A 20453-nucleotide genomic window follows, 5' to 3' on the forward strand; every position below is an offset into this window, starting at 1 on the left:
AGTCATCAACACTCCCCACACTGATGAAATGTGCCACATCTTGTTCCCAGCCCGTTCAGAAAGGTACCAACACCTGGATTCAGAAGAAGAGGAGGACACTAATGATGATGATCATGTGGAAATTCGGCAGTTTTCCTCATGCTCGCCGAGGTTCAGCAAGGTAGGAGCATGCTAGCTTGTTGAAAGAAAAAACCTAAAGGAACACAGTGTCGTTGCTCTGTATGGGGTAGATTTTAATCATGCGGATGATATGTGGGAGCTGTGTGGTGTTTAGTATTCACTGAGGAAAGTAAAAACTGTATACATTGTTTATTTTGTGATCATTTGTGGCCTATTAGAAAGTGAGTGCCAGAATAATTGCAGAATGAGATTTAATATTTCTTAATATTTCACTAATATGCAGGGTACTGCGGAGGTCTCTTCTGCATCTGGTAGTTTGATGTTTTTACTAATGACTTGGATTCTGGCATAGGGAGTGTCCAAAGCTTATTTGCTTTCAACAGTGTTGTTCTGAAAGGGTCTTCCAGTATGTGACAAGGTGAAAATTGATTCTGACATTTTGGAATAATGGTCTAAAATCAAAGGGAACCCGTGCAGTAAGAGCACAGGTGACATTTACACCTCTGCTGTTCATTGTCTGAAATGCAGTCTGAGGAACAAAAGGTGAGGTGACAGTTTCAAAGAGAAGGCTCTGGGCATATAGTGCATCGTGAGATAGATGTGTGGAATTATTGAAGCAAAAAGGCAGTTACCATACTGGGCGAGCACGAATATTTTCTGCAAGGCAGATGAAGAAATCCTGTCCATCTGCTTAACAGTCGGCAGACTATAGCTGGGGTACTCTGTCCTGTTCTGGGCAACGGTCTTGAAAATAAACATGGACCAGTAAAACAGAGTCCAGAGGAAGGCAACAAGAATGATTCGAGAGCTATAAAACATGAAACCTAATGTGTTTCCAAATACTTAACTGCCAGAAGGAAAAGAGTACATTGGTCTTCCTGTTCTACCCAGAACTGATACGAAATGATGGGCACAAAGGAGCCATAGGGTAAGAAAAAGTTTCCAGTGTTAAACAATAATTAAGCACTGGCATGAGTTGCCTGGGGAATTTGTAGCATTCCCATCCCTGGTGGCTTTTGAGAACAGGTTGGAGAAACATCTGTCAGGTGTTACAAGGGAGCGGGTTCTGCTTTGAGGTGGTGAAATAGGCGGGGAGCCCTGAGGAGGTCACCTCTAGCCATGCTCTCTGGACTCAGGTCTATGCAGTTCTCTTATTCTTACTCGAGTGATCTGAAATAAAAAGTTGGTATTCTGGACATTTCAAAGTAGTACAACCCCCCTGTTAGCTTGGATAAAAAATAAGTATGTTTGAGGAGGGGCAGAAGGGAGAAGAAATGCTGGTTTGGGGTCAGCTCGCTCTAGGAATTGTATTTCCCTCCTCTTAATGAGCTGGGAGTACAAATTTCACTTAGTGCCTCTGAAGGATTTTTCAGTCTTTCATGATAGTTCCTTCTTCTTTCCACTACTGAAATCAGTTTTGAAGCACCAGTTTGTTCTTCTTTGTCCTCAGCCAGGCTACAGTGGTTTAAGTAACAGTTACCATTAATTTTATGGAGTTGCTCCTGATTTGCATCACCAAAAGTATGTTTAAAATTGGACCTGAGGATTAGTTGGGGTTTTGAAAAAATTCTCATGAGTACATAAGGGTTTCTTTTTTCTGCCTTTTCTCACTGTGAGTATTATTCATCAGTTAGACTGAAGCTTTTCTTTAGGGTTCAGTGTTTTTGCCACAAAGAAAGAAAGTTCACTTTTAATTAATTTATTTTAAGACCTGGAAAATTATACAGCATTTGTAATGTGGGAGGCATAAAAGGCTCATTATATTTTGAAACTCTTGTCTGACAATTCAGCCATATGATTTATTAATAGTTATCTTGTTGATGCTCTGAATTTTTAATAACATTATTTTCATTAATCTCTTCTTATGTAAATTAGGTCCACAGTCAAGTGTAGTTTTAAAAAGATGGATTTTTTTGCTTAATCATTTAATTAGTTAAAGGCATCTGTAAAACCAAGAAAGGCACTTCCATTAAGCTGTCAGCATTATAGTAGATTCCTTGAGGAGGGCAGGACTTTTTTGTTCTGAAATAAGCTTGGGGCAATGCTGATAGACTGATGATAATGAAATGGGGTCACGAGCATGATGCCTATCACTGAATTGACGTTGCATAGTAAGATTTCAAGACCCAAATGCCAACCTTCAAGACTTGTGGAGCCTGATTTAGCAATATCTCCTCTTAGATTTGAGAATCGTTAAAACTAAAAATCAAGTAGTTTCAAAAAGTCTTAGTAGTATTTCTGTGGTGTGCTGAGCTGTTTTCAGAGGGTAAGTGTTGGGTGCTGTTGTAGAAAAGCATGTTTAATGTTTATGAAGTTTGCCTTTTTCCTTTCCTCCCTGGTACACTTAGAGCATGTCACATCTGCACTGTGTTACTTAGTCAAAGAACATTGCCAAGTTCATGCTTTGAGGGAATATCTTCCATTTTGAGAAGAGATTATGCCCCTTGATCTGAAAAGGCCACGTAGGTTTGTTTTCTCTATACAGAAGGAACTTTTGCTATATGCAGGTGTACAGCAGCATGGAACGTCTTTCCATCCACGAAGAGAGGAAGACTCCTCCACCAACTAAACGGAGTCTGAGCGAAGAAAAAGATGACCGACTGGACAGCCTTGGTGGCTTGAAGAGTCGAGACCGCAGCTGGGTGATTGGATCTCCTGAAATGTGAGTTCTGTAGAACTAAGTATTTTGGTTTCTTATAACATCTGAGAAAGACTGACCTGTGCCAAAACTTTCTATTACCAGTTTTAGGTCAGGAATGCTTCATATGATGTATTTCCACAGGTGAAGCCTGGAATAAATAGGTGAAAACTAATGTGTAGAAGTGCTGTGGTCATTAAAGGTATTTAGTTAAGTACTAACATCTCCTAAATTTGTAGGAAATAATTTAAATTAACTTAAAGGGATTCTAACCTTAAGTAAAGCTTTCATTTGTGAAAGGACTACTTACATCAGAGGTGTAGCAACAGCAGTTTTTTCTTAAACATCAGTGGATCCACAGTCTGGTGTTGCCAGACTTTTCCCATTTGTCACAAATTAGAGAAATCATTAGGAAAGTCCAGAGTTTCTAAAGTTCAGAATATCCAAAAAAAATCTTGTGTTCTAATAAAAAGTGCCAGTAAAATAAATGAATACCCAGAATTTGGATACCCACCATGCTTCTCACATTACTGAAATGATTGTCAAACTTTCCTTTAAAAAGGGATATCTCTTATTTTGGGCACCTCCTGTAAAGCTTTTGCACTAAAGTTTGTCATCAGAAAGATCATAAAATGTGGTTGTCATCTAGTCTGTATGACTCCATTAAAAAAAAAAAATAATTGATAGATTACACTCTTAACTTATGTGCACTTCATCTTGCATGAGGCCTTCCTGGCTTCAAATTTACAGCAACTTGGAAAGAAAGATTCCTCTGTTTCCCAAAGGAACATGATTTGCATTTTGTAATTGTTATTTCTATAAGATTTAATATCATATTCATTGTACTGTATTTTCCTTTGGTTTTATTCCTTCCTTTCTTAGAAGCTTAACATATTGAAAATCTAAACTCAGGTGATGCCCCAAGCCTTTGCTGTTTTAAGTTCTAATGACGTAGTTTGGTCTCCTAACTCCACCTTAAATTGGCTTCAGATGTGTGAGCTGGGTCTGTGTGCTATTTTCACCCTTTGAAGTTCATTACCCCCCAAACTTAACCGAGGATTGGTTTTTCACTTAGACTGCGTAAGCGCTTGTCTATGTCTGAATCCTCACACACGGAGAGCGACTCCAGCCCACCCTTGACGGTCCGCCGACGCTGCTCGGGGCTTCTCGATATGCCCCGTTTTGCCATCTCCGCTGAGGATGAGGGAACGGTTCTCAAAAGGCCGCAGTCCGAGGGGATGCTCTTGTCCGCCGTGCAGTCCCGGGAGGGGCTGCCGGTGCCCATCCCAGAACAGCCTGTGGAGCAGGAGCTGCAGCTGGAAGGTGATGCTGGACCCACCACCCCCTCCACGGCCGCCAGCAGCGCCCTGGCACTGACAGGTATGGGCTCGGCCTGATGGCGCCTCGTGCTCCCCAGGAAAGCCGCGTTAGCTTGCGAGCGTTAACTCTGTAAAACCGTGGATTTGGATGTCGACCGATGTGAATGTCTCGTGCTAAGTGGTTATTTTAGTATAGCTTTGTGGATGTGCTTGCCTTTGAAATAACATCAGTGGTTAAATCTCTTCAAAATTACATCTTGTATTTCAGTCCTGTCACTTCAAATTGATTAAGGTCTTCTCATGCTTGAGACTCGTATGATCTATGCCTGCTTACAACCACTGGGTGCCTGCCTAAGGCAGCATTATTTTAAGCATTAGTCAGAGCATATCACTGCTTCCTATGGTTTTATTTATCGAAAAAGTTTGGAGTAGAGACTTGAAATTTGCTAGGGGAGTGGGGTTTGTATCAGGGACATGCTACTTGCTGTCTCAGACAAATATCCTGAGATTCAAGCCAAATTGCAGGCTTTCAAAAATGGAGCTTAAGTTCTGTAGAGTGGGTCTTAGAAGTCAGCGTTTGACTTCTGAGAAGCTTTGACTCAGCACGGGGCTGAGCTGGACCTTCCCTGCGATGCTGCCCTGGGCTGTGTGGTGCAGGGCTGGGCTCTGGGTGCTGGAGTGTGCCCAGCTCCGGCCCTTTTCAGGGCACCAGGAAGGGAGAGGGTGAAGCTGCCTGTTTCTGAGAACAGAGGAGGCCAGAGCTGGGAGCTGGCGAGAAGTAGTAAGGAATAAAAAAAGGAAATTTGGACCAATGGAAGAGAGCAGGGAGGTTGAATTGAAGGTTGGCAAGACAATATTTGAGAAGGAAGGCATATTTAGGGGAAGAACTAGATTGTAATGTTAAAGAGCAAGGACTGACTGGGTAAGAAAATAAGAAATGTGTTGCTGGGAAAAACTGGGAGCAAGCAGGAAAAGTGATTGTGAATGCATTGAGGATGGAAATGAGAGGAAAGGAGTACTGAGCAAGGCATCAGAGGGGGCAGCAAGACTGGCCAAGGTGAAGGGCACTGGGCAGATGTGATGGTGGATTGATAGCAGAAGGTGGAAATGTCATAGAGGAAATTTGCCTCCAGACTAGAGTAAAGTCAAAGATCCCCACATCTTGTTATTCCTCTTCTCCAATCCAATCTGTGAAATTCCTTCAAAATTGTCCCATTCCCAGAACAGGCCTGGTGCTGCCATCATGTACTCCGTTAACCCATGGGAAAACGTGTAGGAGTGAAGGAAGTAAGCTACCACATACATGGATGACATAGGTGCCATAGTGGAACCTTAGTTTCTCAATTTTATGCTAAAAGCCTAGAAAAAAAGCTATTAAAAATTGCAAGAACAATTTCATTGCACATTTGAGTATCTACAAGTTGAAATAGGCAAAACTGAAGTTTCCCTGGGCAGCCTAACGCATTAGAGCAGTCCTTAATCCAGCACATGGGATTCAGGGACACCGTTGCTTCAGTGTCCCTAGCTTACAAAGTTGAGTCAGAGGCAGGGGGCTGCAAGAAAGGAATTTCATTCCTGTCACTATCTGAGAGAGCTCCTCTAATGTATATTGCAGCCTTTTCACATGCGGCCTCTGATTCTGGGTTCCTCATTGTCTGGCAGCCTTATTTGAAACTCTGTGGCTGTTAAATGTTGAACAGGCATCTGGTACTGAGGTCTATGGGAATGGTGCTTTGAATTTTTATTTTCATGGTACTTCCTGCTTTACTTAGTATGCAGAGCAGTGGTGCCCACTTAAACAACGATGATCAATGTTTTGTTCTGTCCTCATTGTTCAAAATGTGGCCCTTAGGCTTTATTTATTGCATGCTGCTTAAAATTTGCTTTTGAAGACAGAATGATTAATTTCCCTTGTGGACTTGCTGTGATGCTCATCACTTTCATTTCTAAGCACCTTGTAAATTCTAATTAATGTATTTTCACAGTGCCCCTTTAAGGTATCAGATGGGCAACTGAGGCACTGAGCCTCCGTACAGCAGCCTCAGCCCCAAGCATCTGCTATTGTTATGTGCTCAGTCTGATTTTCAAGATTACCTTGCATTTTATATATAATTATAGCAGGTTTAATAATTCAAGACTCAATTGCAACAGTGCAGAGAAGGGTGCAAACTAAGGTTGTCTTTGCAATCCACATTTTTACTTTCCCTGCCTTTAGTACCTTAGTATTCCCTTCAAGTGGATTTTTTTATGTGCAACTCCAGTAGAAACTGGCTCTTCTATTACAGGAAGTTTTAACTTGAAGATTGACAGTTCTTGCTGGTTGTAAAAATGGAGCACTTTCCATAAACCTGTTTTCATCTGTGAATGATCCCAATGAAATGGCTTGCCTGCGGAACTGCACCGCAGCTTTAGGATTCACGTAACTGCTACTGAGCAACGTGATTTCATTAGCGAGCTTTTCCAAGAGAATAGAAGCCGCTAATTTTCTGTATTCAGAATAACACCATTTCTGTAAATAAAAATTCAAGCCCTGGGGTTTCTTCTTAGGAAAATTTACTCTTGGACTTCATGTAAACATGACTTTGATTTAATGTATTTTGCCTGTAGGGGAATAGACTGTTAGGAATTCCCTGTGGTTCTAATCTGTTTTAATTTAAACTGTAGCTGGGAGCACTGCAGATTTCTCTGATCCACGAGCTCGCAGTAATAGCAATGAAGGCCCAGACTTTACCACTCCAAAAGCCATCAGCGATTTGGCAGTGCGGCGGGCACGACACAGGTTGCTCTCTGGGGAATCAGGGGAGAAACGTACCTCAAGACCTGTCAATAAAGTGATTAAATCAGCATCCGCTACTGCCTTGTCTCTCCTGATTCCCTCAGGTAAGAAATGCCTCGCGTGAGGCATTGTCAGAATCTGCAAGCACTAAACAAAAGGTCTGCAGACAGATCCTCCCCCCTCACTCTCCTGGAATAATGCCCTCGCTGGCAGGAGGGGAGAGATCTAACTTTTACAATCGGTTTAATATTTACTACTCAGCAGGATAATGAATACTGCTTTGCCACAGACAGGAGCATTGTGTGTGTGGTCTTGACTACAGCTTCTGAAAATGGCAGCTGGGCCTTATTCCTTCCCAAATTTTGTTTAATTTGGCTCCTAGCCGGTCTCTAGACAATGGTGCAGCAAGGAGGTGTAGAGACATGGAATGAGTTTAACCCTCAAGGTACTATTTTGGGGGGGGTCACATGTTAACTACGGCGCTGTTTGGGAAGTGAATGTGTCTGGTGCGTTCATGCACCGGGAAGTTTCAGTAACTCCAGATAAGTTGGTTGAGATTAAGCGTTCAAGAATTCAATAGTGCAAGTAACTCACAAAGCCAGTCAGTGCCAAACAGCTTACCTGGTTGGCCTGGCTGTCTGCAGGCAGAGCCAGACCTTGACGGTTCCTAATGCCAGGTGGTAACTTCCAGCAACAGCCCAGCCATGCCGAGCTGTGACAGACCGGTTCAGCAGGAGACTCTCTCCTCAAGGACTTTGTCCCTCTTCCCAGAGGATAAGCCCTTGCTGTATTTGCAGGGCTGTACCTGTTCCTGCCTAGGTGGGAGCAGGAAATTGCAGCTGGGCCACCAGTGCCAACCCAGCAGAACCTGGTGGCAGAGCAATGCCTGCCTGCCCCTCTCAGCCACGGAGCTGGAGGCAGGTATGCAGCTGCTTCTTGGCACCATTATGGTGATGCACGTTACATTTCTTGTGGTTTGGGCATTGGTTGGTTTTTGAACTACAAACTCCCTCATGAAAATCTCTAAAATACGTATTTAATCACCCAGCAAAGGTTCCTCCAGAGCTGCTCTCATCTGCCAGGTAAATATGTGCTGGGTGATTCAGCAGGTGTTTCTTAATGGATTAGGGATTACCTTTTACAGCTGCATTTAATATTCCTGCTCTTTGGGTTTATTTTACTGATGTTGACCGGCTTCACTTTAAAATGAGAGTTCTGTATTTGCTTTGTGTTTTTAAAAGTGGATGTTGTTCCACTTGCAAGCAGAGTTAGATAGCTTAGTCAATAGCCCATCCCTCAGCTGTTCGTTTGGGAAATGTACTCTAAAATACACTTGATGTTTTTCAGTAGCAAAGTCCCTGTAGTAGCTAATTTTTTAGGGTTAAATGGTTTTGCCCCTGTGAATTTAAAACACTACCAAAACTACCTGGATGTAGTTGTTGTCTGATTGCCTACTGATTTTGTGTGTGTGTGTGTGTGTGTGTGTGTGTTAATCTAACTGATTTTGATTTATCTCAACACCAACATGTAACTTGCACCAAGATCTAGACACTATCTGATCTTTTGGAGGAGGATAAATATCATAACCTTGAAATGAGGTGTTCCTGGAGGAGGATAAATATCATAACCTTGAAATGAGGTGTTCCAGGATTGTGCCTAAGAGCAAATGCTTATGATGGGTTGTAAGTCCCTGAAAGAGAAGAAGCAAACACTGATCCCATCATAATCCTAGGCGAGCAGTGCTGCTCTATTATATACACACCTCCAAATGTGCTTTTTGGAAACTGCTGGTTTTTTGTATTTTGAAGCATGAATTAGTTGAAGCTGCAGGCAATCCCAGCTCTGGTGAAGACCACCATTTTAAGAGCATCGGGAGAGATGGTTTCCTAGCTGTTCTCTAACAAGAATTTTCTCTCTTTTTGAGGCCTGGTTTCCTAATTTTTGCTCACCTTTGTGTCATCACTGTAGATCACCACACGTGTTCTCCATTGGCCAGTCCAATGTCACCTCATTCTCTATCCTCCAACCCATCTTCGAGGGACTCCTCACCCAGCCGTGACTTTTCTCCTGCTATCGCAAACCTGAAACCACCAATCATCATCCATCGGGCTGGAAAGAAATACGGTTTCACTCTCCGTGCCATTCGCGTCTATATGGGTGACAGTGATATCTACACTGTGCATCACATGGTCTGGGTATGTCTCTGCTTTTCTAAAAAGAGTACCCTTGGGGCCAGAAATGCATTTAGCCAGAGTTGTGGGATTTAGCTTTATAAATTGTATTTTGCCACCCTGCTTTCTTTCTCCTTATTCAGACCCAAAGTTATCTTTTTGGGGTGGGGGAAACCCTTTAAAAATAAATAAATCAATAGCAGCACTTTGGGTTTTACCTGTAGCAGTTTTCAAGCCCGTCACAGAAACACAGCAACCTTTCTTTCCTTCTTTATTCCCTGGTTACATGAATCCACCTTCTTTCACCTGTAGCACATACTTTAAATCATGTTTCTGTGTACATACCCTCTTTCTCTTTATTGGTGTTGTCGCATGTGGGCCAGTCGTAGCTAATTTATTCAGACCTGTGTTAGCGGTTATAGCCTGCTTCTGATCAGTTCAGTCTACTGGGGTTTTCCAAGCAGTTGCTTGGAATTGATTATAAGCCTTAAAGCATCACTGCTGGTATGCTGATTGCCTAGGGATTTAGCTCTTGGCTTAGTTGTGTGCTATGCTAAAATGTCTGGTTTCCATGTCTGTGTCTCTTCCTTCCCATTACTTCTGGTACTTGATCTCTGTGTTCCTTTTTTGTTAATGTATATGGCTTCTAGGAATGATCCATTCCCTGAAGCTGTGTTGTTTGAATTTTGTAGTTAGGGAGAATGGAGTCAGGGTAAAGTTGGTTGATTCTTTTCCTTGTATTTCTGAGTTCATTAGCCAATTTGGACTTCATATGCTTTGGGGTCACTATTCAACACTCATTCTTACCTAGAAGGATAATCTGAAGCTGCATTTTCCCCTTGCTTCTTTCTGCTTTCCTTGAAAAATGCTTAGTTTACCAAGATACTAATTTGTAGTCTTTTCTGTCTAGAGGGAATGTTGCAGTATCCAAGTGTATCTGTCTTCTCACTGTAAAGGAGGCTTGTACCTTTCTGACCAGTGATGGGGGGAAAAAACCTGATGTTAGATAGGTTAATAAAGGATGGAAAGTGGAAGAAATAAACTGTTTGGGATGAGATGCAATATAGGCACCCTAAACACCTGGCACAGAGTTTTACTTGGAAGTCTGTTGGCCGCCTTGGGTTCCAGCAGGTACATGTAAGGATGCTGGATTTGGGATGGCAAAGACATCGAAAAAGTTTGCATGCTTCTCTGGAAATCAAGAGTATCCAGTTAACATTCCTGAGTGCTGAAGATTTTTGGAGGTGTGTTAAGCCTTTTGCTTTGGGAGGAGCTGGTGTCTTGATCAGCTTAACCATCCTGGCTGGCTGCCTTGGATCTGGACAAGACTGGCAGGATACTGGGGGAGGAGTGGAAGAGCATAGATTTTTGTGCTTGGCTGTGCCAGTCAGTGGTTTCTTTCACCCTCCTTTGAAGCAGCTGAGGCTGGCTGCAGCAAGAGATGAGTTGGATGGGCTTTGAGTCTGGTCTGGCCAGTTATCTGGTACGTTCCTCTTCTCAAATCAGTCATCTCCTTCTTGTTGCCAGCACGTGGAGGAAGGTGGTCCAGCAAACGAAGCAGGCCTGCGTGAAGGGGATCTGATCACCCATGTCAACGGGGAGCCTGTCCATGGACTGGTGCACACAGAAGTGGTGGAGCTGATTCTGAAGGTAGGGACTCAGCACTGTTTTGTTTTGGAAAATATGAACCAGGTTGTTTAAAACACTGGAGGTATCTAATTGGCACTGTCTGAAATACAAGTATGTGCACAGCACCTGGCCCTTGTTTTGCAAAAACTCATTGCGGCAGCTTGATTCCTAATTCTCAAAAATTTCTGCATGTAATTTAAACTGAACTCAGATATTCTGTGTGAGGAATAAGGACCTGTCAGATACATTTTTATCAGCAGTAGAGACAAAGGTTAATCAGATTTAAGTATACCTTTCCTCAAACATCACTTTAAGAAACAAATACCTTAAAAATTTTCCAAATTGCTTTTATTTTTTGCCTTTAGGCTCTGCTAATGTTATTAGCTCTTAATACTGCTTTCTCAAGGATTATTCCTAGTGGTATTTAAAAGCAGCTTTGTAATGGTTACTCTTAAAATTATCCAGTTAAATGACTTGTGTTTTGATACCTCCTCTGAGCTGAATCCATTTACTGAAATAAAACCCAAAGTTTTAGACTGTTTCAAGAGACAGAAGTCTTTGGGATTGCAAATAGAGGAGCAATCAGGATTATTATTCTTTTTTGAGATGAGTGAGACAAGCCATGCTCTGTGTTGCAGATTCATCATGATAGATGCCTGATATACTCACATCTGCCATCAGTCAGAGCACTGGTAATAGCTTTGGTGACAGAATACCACTTTGTTCAAGTTTCCAAGTATTACAAGGACTAAATTGAGGCAGTTGGGATCTCAATGGGAGAGGTCAGATGCTGTGTTCTATCTGCTCTGGGAAGCTTTGCCTACCAGCTGGGGTCCGAGCTAATCAATTGTGAAAGCCTGACTAAAGAGGGCTCTCTCTCAGCAATTCCTTAATAAATGATAAGTGGAAATGCAAAAGGGGAAATGGAGTTTGACAAAGGATTACCAAATGGCAGGCAGCAATAAACTAGTGCCTACCTGCTTAGCCTGCAGATCTGCTTCACATAGCCATGTTTTAAGCAATGTCTCTGTGTCTTGTTTCCGACAGAGTGGAAATAAAGTGTCCATCTCCACTACGCCATTTGAGAACACGTCCATCAAAGTTGGTCCAGCCCGAAAAGCCAGCTACAAATCCAAGATGGCTCGTAGGAACAAGAAGAGCAAAACTAAGGATGGTCAGGAAAGGTTCGTTTTGATGTTTCTCTGTGAAAATTAAATGGTAACCGAGATAACGTAAAAGAGATCTTGTCAAATCAATTTGCAGATAATGTATATCAGCAGGTATGTCCTTTAGTTATTCTTTTTTGTTCTCTTTCTCTCTTTAACTGTACCCGAAAATTGAGTGAATGATGCCAATAAAGGTAAAAATCATCTGGGCTTGTAAACAACTTTTGAATGCTCTTCCACAGTAAGAAGAAGAGTTCTTTGTTGAGGAAGATCACTAAACAAGCATCACTACTTCACACCAGCCGGAGTTTATCTTCACTAAACCGCTCTCTGTCCTCTGGAGAAAGTGTGCCTGGCTCTCCGACTCACAACCTGTCTCCTCGGTCACCAACGCAGAGTTACAGATCCACTCCTGAGTCTGTACACTCAGGTAAAAAAGAATCAAAACAGCAAAAAAAAATAATCCACCCAAACAGAAAAAAGACTTGTAGAGGATTTTTGCTTATTGATTAATTTTTGAAGTAAAATATACAGCAGCATGTAGTAGGTCTGTTTGTGAAGTAAAATGACAGCTGTGATGTTGATTACCTTTAGGGTGGATGTATTTTCATTCATTGATTCATTTAAAAATGAAAATCCATACATCCTTTTAAGAATACATTTGCTGTTGTACAGCTTCCTTTCACTTTGATGCAAATGTGTATTGTAGGTTGCAGTGTTTTCGTAGCAGTTTGACACATTTTCTATATTACTTCAGAGAAAAGGAATCAAAACAGTGTGGCAAAGTCTTATTTGAAAACTGAATCAGCTGATGGAATAAAGAGATTTGCATCTTGAGAATAGCAGAGACACATGGTTCATCTGCTTAGAGGGTTTTTTTAGAAAAAACATTCTGATAGCAGAGTGTTTCTTACTATATTCTGGTGTTGTGTGACAAGGATGTGAAAATTCCATCAGATGCCATGCAATATTACCTTGTAATGTCACTGCAGTGCTTTGTGATAACATGGCATTTTGTCTTGATTTTGCACGTCTTATTTTCAATAACTTGTTTTAATGGCCAAATAAATATTAATCTTCTTAGCTTTTTTTTTTTTTTTTTTTTTTTTTCCCCCCCCTCTTTTCTCTGTCTTTTAAGTTGGTGGTAATTCTTCCCAGAGCAGCTCTCCCAGCTCCAGTGTTCCCAATTCTCCAGCCAGCTCTGGACACATCCGACCCAGCTCTCTGCATGGACTAGCACCAAAGCTTCAAAGGCAGTACAGGTCTCCGAGGCGTAAATCTGCAGGAAACATCCCTTTGTCACCACTAGCTCACACTCCGTCACCCACCCCACAGTCCACGTCACCGCAGCGCTCCCCGTCCCCTTTACCAGGACATTCTGTTGGCAGCTCCAGTATTATTCAGTCTTTTCCAGTAAAACTACACTCCTCTCCACCACTGGTGAGACAAATTTCTCGCCCCAAAAGTGCTGAGCCCCCCAGGTCTCCTTTGCTAAAGAGAGTGCAGTCAGCCGAGAAACTGGCTGCCTCACTGTCCTCTTCTGAGAAGAAGCTGACTTCCTCACGTAAGCATAGCTTGGATATCTCTCACTCTGAATTTAAGAAGGAGATGCTGCAGAGGGATCCCAGTCTCCAGAGCTTACAAGAATCTGCGAATGAAACAACAGGTGGCAAACTTGGGCTAGCGGAAAAAGGGATGTTGCAGAAGCCGGGTTCACGGAAGTTGGGTGCAATTCGACAGGACAGGGTGGAGAGGAGAGAGTCTCTGCAAAAGCAAGAGGCCATCCGAGAAGTAGATTCTTCTGAAGATGAAACAGATGATGGTTCAGAAGATAGTCAGGATGGGAGACGACTGGACAAGCCCCCTGACAGCGGAGACCAAGGTTCAGATTCTTTTAATGAGGATAATAAGTTTTCATCGAAGTTGGAAAGCAAGGATAGTATTGAAGATGATGCTTTTCTACCTGAAGATCCAAAAGGTACAGAAGATTCACAGAAGGGAAATGGTCAACAAGCCAAGCCTGTTTCAGAGCCACTGCAAATCGGTGTGCACCCTTGCCCATCAGAGGTCCTCCCAAGAACTTCTCCAGAAAAAATAGCTAATTCAGAAAAGCCGTTCCTGAGATCAGAAACAACTACAAAGGAACATAAATTGCCAGAAAAGAAAACTTTTGAGTGTTTTGGTCCAAAAGACAAGTCTTCTGAAGCAATCAAAGACTTAGGGAGAACTACAAGTGTTCAGAAAACAATAGATTGCACAGAACATACACAGTGCCCATCTGTCAAACTCTTGGAACTTGAAGAAGGTGACTCTTCAGGGGCCTCGTGTGGTAAACTTGACCTGAAAGGCCCTCTGCTAACAGAAAGCAGTCAGAAAAAACAGGATTCCAAACCTCTGCTGGTTCTTTCTTCGTGGTGCACAGCAAGCATGAGCACTCCTCTCTCGGTAAGCCCCACAGAGCGCGGTGAGAAGGATCACAAGGAGCTGCTTCAGCCTGCAAAACAGCACAGCATCCCATCTCTGTCTCCTGGAAGCGCGAGCGAGTTGTCCCACAGAAGTCCTAGTACTGAAAAGCAGCCCAGCTCGTGCCAGGCAGAGAGTGCTTCAACCGCCAGCAAAACGAGCCCAGCAGGTCCTGTGTCCTCCACACTCCTTGTCCCCGGTGCTATCGAAAGAGCGCTCTCCGTGTCTCAGCTAGTGCCACTAGCTCAGAGCGTGTTAGGCCCTTTGAAGCTCAGTATGTCTGGTTCTGGAGAAGCGGAAAAGAGAAAGGATTTCCCCCTTTTGGGTACCTCCTGTAAAGAAGAGAGAGATTTGAAACAAAAAAGGCAGGAAACTTCACAAGCGGGAGCGTGTCAAGAGAAAGCCAAACTATCCAGCACAGACCGCCTGGCCGCAAGGACCGGGTCCTGCACCGAGTCGTTAAACTCAGCAAAGCCCTGGGAGGCAGCGTGTCCTGTGGTGGCAAAAAAGGAAGCAACTTTTTGCAGTGCTAAAGCATCTGAAGTGTTGGGAGGTAGCTGCAAAATCACTCCATTGGAAGAGCTCTCTCATGCTCTTGGACAGGCATCTCTGAGAGCCTCCCCTCTGCCAGATGGCAGCACGAGGCCCTGTAAGGAAGGGACTCTCGCGCAAGCAAAAAGCAAAGAGGTTGGAAATCAGTTAAAAATACAAGACTTTCCCCTGTCACATGATGGTGCTGTAAAGAAAACATAGCAGCATCCCTGGTGCACGTGGACTGGAGCATTCTACATTCAAAATAGAGACTGCATGTTTGAATTTTGTAATATACACTAATATAAAATAGAACTTGTGTACATCTATTTTTGGGAGGGTTTTTTTCATACTGTTTTTTGTGTTTTTTCATCCTTGCTATTCTATTTTTGTACACAGTAATGCTTGCTGTTTGAGGTCTCTTTAGAACAGGGTATCTTTAAAGCAGGGCTTAAGAAACAGTTTGATTTTTTTTTTTTTTTTTTTTTTTTTTCCCCTTCCAGACCTTTTGTGTTGCCTGAGTTTAGGGCCTGTTGTGTTCTTCCCTCTAATCCTGCATTTATTTGAGATCCCAGAATTCTGAGTACAAAAAAGGAAGCTTACTGTAAAATCTCTGCTTATCAACTCTCAATTTGAAATGCCATTGAAATTCACAAATTTCAAGTATTTTCTTTGAATTTACAATCTGGTGGCCTTTGACAAGGAGAAGATACCCTCTTGTCTGCAAGTTATTCTGGAACTACAGGCCCTCTTCGTAAGGCCTCTTCACCACCGTGTGCATTCACAGTCTTGCACTTGGCTGGAGGGGTCAGACAGAGAGTGAGCCCTGTGTTCTTGTTAAACCAATTAAATGTATTTTTCAATGGAATTATCAGAAAGAGAAATCTCCAATCCCTAAACTGGTTTTTGGAGGATTGTTTCTGCTTATCCTTTATGGGACAGATGGCAATTTTTCCCTCTGTTTTTAAAATTTTAATGATGTTTTATCTTCCTTTCTCTGGCTTCAATTCATAGCTTGCCCTGCCTCAGAATAAATGACCCCAGGAGAGGGGTGCCTTGTAGGTTGATATTGAAGTAGAGGAATTTGTAGTCGCGTGTTCTCCCTTGTGTCTTGGGCGAAGTTATCTCAATGATAAATGACCTTTGGAGACTTTTCCTTCTCTTGGCGAGTCTAAATAGGTAGGGATTTTAAGGTGTTCCTTAACATTTCTGAATTGGGGCTTGGGAAACTTGCTGAGTTTTCTGAATCTGCCCGTTTTAAAAACAAAAAAACCTATGAAGAGTTCTGTCTCCTCAAGTTCTGTGGACAAGCTGCAAGCAGACTTCAAAAACACATGTGATATTTTAAGATTTCAGCTTTGATAGCTAGGTCATTTCCGCTGCTGAGGTCACTTTCCATTAAAAAATTACTCTTTGCTCTTAGGTTTAGACATTGCGTTGCTTTAAGTGTGACCAACTCTGGATAACAGTGCTCTTTGCTGAGGATTAGATCAATAATAATACACCAGTAAATGTGTCAAGTGGTGATACCTATAGCACTGTAAGCCATCTCTTCATCCAATTAAAGGTTCCTCTCAATGAACACTCCCGTCATTTGTCCCAGATTGTGCTCAGCTTTTATTCTAGTCTTGTCTGAGTGTACCTCCCTGCGGAGCACCCGCAAGGTCTAGTATCCAGCTCACTGGCTTACTTTGTTAGAAGCAGAATGACTGTGCAACAGTATTTCAAGCTAAAACCTGCATCTGTTGTTCTTATTTCATTACACTTTTTCATTGTCTTGGCCTTTTCCAGACTTGAAGTTTTGATTTGTTTTTTCTAAGTGCAAGTATGTTTTTATATAGGAATATATTTTCTCCATGTCTTTCAACTTTATTTCAGCTCAATCCACAAATCACAGAAATCTCTGGAATCTCACCCTGCTTATTTCTGTATAACCATTTAATTAATTTCTGGACCAAGTTTTGGTTTGGTTTGAGTTGGTTTTTTTAACATGTTTAAATGAGTGTTTACTCCGTGTGTCTGCGTGAACATGTATGGTGTTCTTAATACACTAACCAAAGCCTCAACGCTCCCAGATAACACATTAATAAATCTTCCTGTGACGGTATTGAGAGCAGAGCCTGCTGTGCTGCCTCTTTGCTCTTTTTCCTGAAATTCATAGGCTACTCATATACACTTGGTTTGCAATTATAAACCACAGTATTTCCACTGCCTTGTCAGGGTCCTGGGTATCTCCAGGCTCTCAAAGTACTCTTGTTGATGAGCATCATTCTGTGCTGATTTGGAGCAATAGCAAGTAAGGAACAGACTTGGCAGGATTTGGTACTTATCTGGCTGGTTTTCTTCCTGATGGGTTGATCTACTGAAAAATTGCTGAGAAACAAGGTCCACTTGGCAGTACAGTATACGATAAAATGGACGGGAATCGTGAAAAATCGATTCAGCATCCTGAGTCTCTGGTAATTACGAAGACATGCCTCGAGCTTATCTCCTGAGAGCACCTAACCTTGGTGAGGTGGAGTCTCCGTATCAATTCAGTAGGGAGCCTGGAGCTGTGTGAGGATGTGGTCTGACCTGGCTGTTCCCAGGGTGGCAGGTCCCCGTTCCCTCCTTGCAGTGACAGTGACACAACTGCTCCTGTCCGTGTGTCTCGGGGCATCCACGAAGGGCTCTGCTTTTAAACAGCCTATGGGGAAAACCAACCACCTCTCTTAGGAGAGAGGGCTGGGTAACCTGGCTCGTGCCACGCAGGTTGGGAGGGGACCCTTGGAAGGTACCCACAGCATTAGCTGCTGACTCCCTCCCTTTGCAGCCGCGGGGGTTCCAGTGCTGAATTGCAGAGTTATCTTTTCTTAGGCATAGAGAGGAGTGAAAAAGCTTGCTATGTCACAGCTTTTGCTGCTTTTGCCTGAAGAGGCCAAAGAAGCGGTGAGGTATGTGTTTTGCCACCTCTTTTGTGGCTACACAAAATCAGGGCAATTTTAAAAACCCTCTTCTTTTGGGAAGCCAAAGCCAAACAGCATTACCAGGAAAGCATCCTAGTGAAGCCCTATATCCCCTGCTCCTGGTCAGTCCTCCACTTTCCCTCAGGGTGCCAGGTGCCCCATCGTCCCGGTTCCACCTTCTGTCAAATTTATTTGGTGCAACTTAGCAAAAGGTTTGAGCAAAAAGACTTTTGCTGTAAAATTTTGATAATAAATCCGGTAGATGTACCAAGACGTATTCCTTGCTTTGCAAAGAATTGTTTGAATACCTTCTCAGATAAGCTTGCAAAACGTGCCGGGGAGGAACAAGCTGTGTGTGAAGAGCGAGTGTGCTCCCCAGCGCAGGACTGGGCCCGCAGCACCAGAGCGAAGCATCCAGCCAGCCGAGAACTTGGCCTCCGTAGGTAACCCCGGGTCAGACAGGCGGGAGGCGGGAGTTGTGTGCGTGTGGTGTGTGTGTTTGGTGACTGAGCCGTGCATATAACCATCCAAATACTCTGCTTTCCTGCTTCGTTTCCCTGTTTCCTTCTGTCGGCTTGGATGTGTCCCCTGCTCCTCATCCCCGTTGGGATGACGGCATCAAAGCTGCTTCCAGCCCTTGCAGCTCCTCTCTGCTCCTGCAGCCAGCCGGCGCAGTCATGCCCCGTGCCTCATTTCAGTGTTATTTTCCCTTTGTCTCTTCCTGTTGCAAACTAAGATGATATTTATTGTAAATATTAGACTTTAGCATTGTAATGGCCACTCCTGGGTCCGAATGTCAGAGGCCTTTGGCTGCTAATATACAAAAGAGCGCTTGCTGGGGAAGGGGTAGGAGTGACCAGTGGTTTTGGTTGCCACACTTGCATTAAGGTGTGATTTGGAGTATTTTAATTTTTTTTTTTTTTTTTTTTCTTCCAAAGAGGGGAGGATGAAATCTTTCTCTGGTTTTCTCTTATTGGATGTGAAGGATAATTCTGTACTTCTAGTAGAAGATTTGACAGAAGTGTGTGTTTATGTTGTGTTCAATTACCATATCCAGGTGGCTGTGAGAGCACCTCCTGAACTGGGCTCTGCCAAGCTGTGTCACTCAGCACTTAGCTAGATAAGAGAAAGTGTGGAATTTCTGTGTTTTTAGAAACTTGAACAATTGCCACATAATAGCAGTGCAATAATTTTTATTCATGTTGTACCTGCATGTCGATGTTCAAATCCTCCTCCAAAATAAATTTTTTTTTGTTGTTTTTTTTTTTTTGTTTTACATAAATTCAAACTCGTGTGTGTCTCTTGTTCTGTCTCCCTTTACTCTCCCTGTGGCATGGCGGGGGTGGTTGTGCCTTCAACCTCCTGGCTCAACTGGCTGCTTGATGGGGCAGAAAATAGCCTGCAGAGTGTCTGGGTATTGGAGATATTGGAGTAAATCTGCCAGGCTATTTGGGATTTTCTGCTCTGTAGGACAGATGAATGGATAAGCCAAAGCTTTCCACTCTGAAACTCAAGCCCAGAATTTACCATCCTCCACCAAGAGCCCCTTAAGTATATAGTGTATTGTGTCCCTGCTAATGCAGGGTCCTAATGGTCAGCCCTTACTAAAGGGGTAAAAACGTCCAAGACATGAAACTCAGCTGAGCAACAGAAGAAAACAGCACGACGGGGAGAGGATGGGACTGACCACAGCTGAACGCGGCAGCTGAGGGGTGTGGGAATGGTGTGCCCCCTGAAATCCAAAGGGCAGTGGCTGCCCCGGGCAGGGGTCCGGCACTGGCTTGGATGAGGCACCACGAGGCAGTGGGAGCTACGTAGCCCCCTTGTGCACCCAGTTATTTAGGCTGTCTTGCCAACGCACCACCCAGAACCTTTCCAAAATCAGCCCTTCGCTTTTAACGTTTCCAGGTGTGCGCTCTCCGCATGGAAAAGCCTTCAAAGGCTCATTCCTGTCCTTGGGGGGGGAAAAAAAAAAGCTGGGGAGACACTCGTGTCTGGGGGATTGGGCTCAGCCTCGCTCGCCGCTGCTGAGGATGCTCAAAATATCCCGTGTCTCCGGAGGAGCTGCCGAGTGGAAATTGGGGGCGAAGCGCAGCTCCGTCCACGGGAGATTTGCAGTGCCTCTGCCGGCAGCCCCGCGCCGCTGCTCGTCATCCCTGACGCCGGCTCGTAAAAGGGCGAAGCTCCTGCCCACGCGGAGAGGGGACGGCGCGGCTCCGAGGGCCGGGAAGCAAAGGGATGCGGTTACATCTGCCATGTTGAGCGAAATGGCCTTTCTGGGGGATGGATGGCAGCTCCTGCAGCCGCCGCTGGCTCTGTGCGGGGCCTGGCGCGGAGCAAGGGCTGGCCGTGCCCCCAGGGCACCGCTCGCCATCAACACTGGGGACGAGCAGAGATGTGGCAACGCGAGCTTTTCAAATTGCGTCTTCGTGGCAACGTCCCGTTTTTCTCCTTTTTTAAAACTTAGTAGCTGGAGTTTAATTAGGGTTAAGTTTAAAGTCTGCAGCCCTCCTCTAGATGTTCCCCCCGTCAGACATAAATTGCTCTTAGTCCGCAGCAGTTCATTCTTCCAGAGGATTAACCCACAACAAATAAGAGCCATTTTCCTCCTGAATGACAGCATCCATGTGGGCAGCCCAGTGCGCTTTGGCGCCTGCTCTCTGATGCTGACACTGAGATTCAACTCCTTCCCCCA

The 20453-nt window shown here is 43.7% G+C and overlaps 1 protein-coding gene across 8 annotated transcripts in view; it reads left to right on the forward strand.

Moving 5' to 3' along the window:
• The window catches only part of MAST2 (microtubule associated serine/threonine kinase 2), a 198515-nt gene extending 180753 nt beyond the window's left edge, over positions 1-17762 (forward strand). For all 8 annotated transcript variants that reach the window (XM_042786371.1, XM_042786372.1, XM_042786373.1 and 5 more), the window contains 9 exons: positions 51-160; positions 2628-2782; positions 3834-4138; positions 6742-6957; positions 8822-9048; positions 10552-10674; positions 11701-11837; positions 12062-12249; positions 12958-17762. In XM_042786371.1, the coding sequence (XP_042642305.1) occupies positions 51-160; positions 2628-2782; positions 3834-4138; positions 6742-6957; positions 8822-9048; positions 10552-10674; positions 11701-11837; positions 12062-12249; positions 12958-15035 (3539 nt within the window). In that variant the 3' untranslated portion in view covers positions 15036-17762. The remainder of the gene's footprint in view (positions 1-50; positions 161-2627; positions 2783-3833; positions 4139-6741; positions 6958-8821; positions 9049-10551; positions 10675-11700; positions 11838-12061; positions 12250-12957) is intronic.
• The last annotated feature ends 2691 nt before the right edge of the window (positions 17763-20453 follow it).

Source organism: Tyto alba, unplaced genomic scaffold, assembly GCF_018691265.1.
Source record: "Tyto alba isolate M040663 unplaced genomic scaffold, T.alba_DEE_v4.0 Super-Scaffold_1000006, whole genome shotgun sequence".
Lineage (NCBI taxonomy): Eukaryota > Metazoa > Chordata > Aves > Strigiformes > Tytonidae > Tyto > Tyto alba.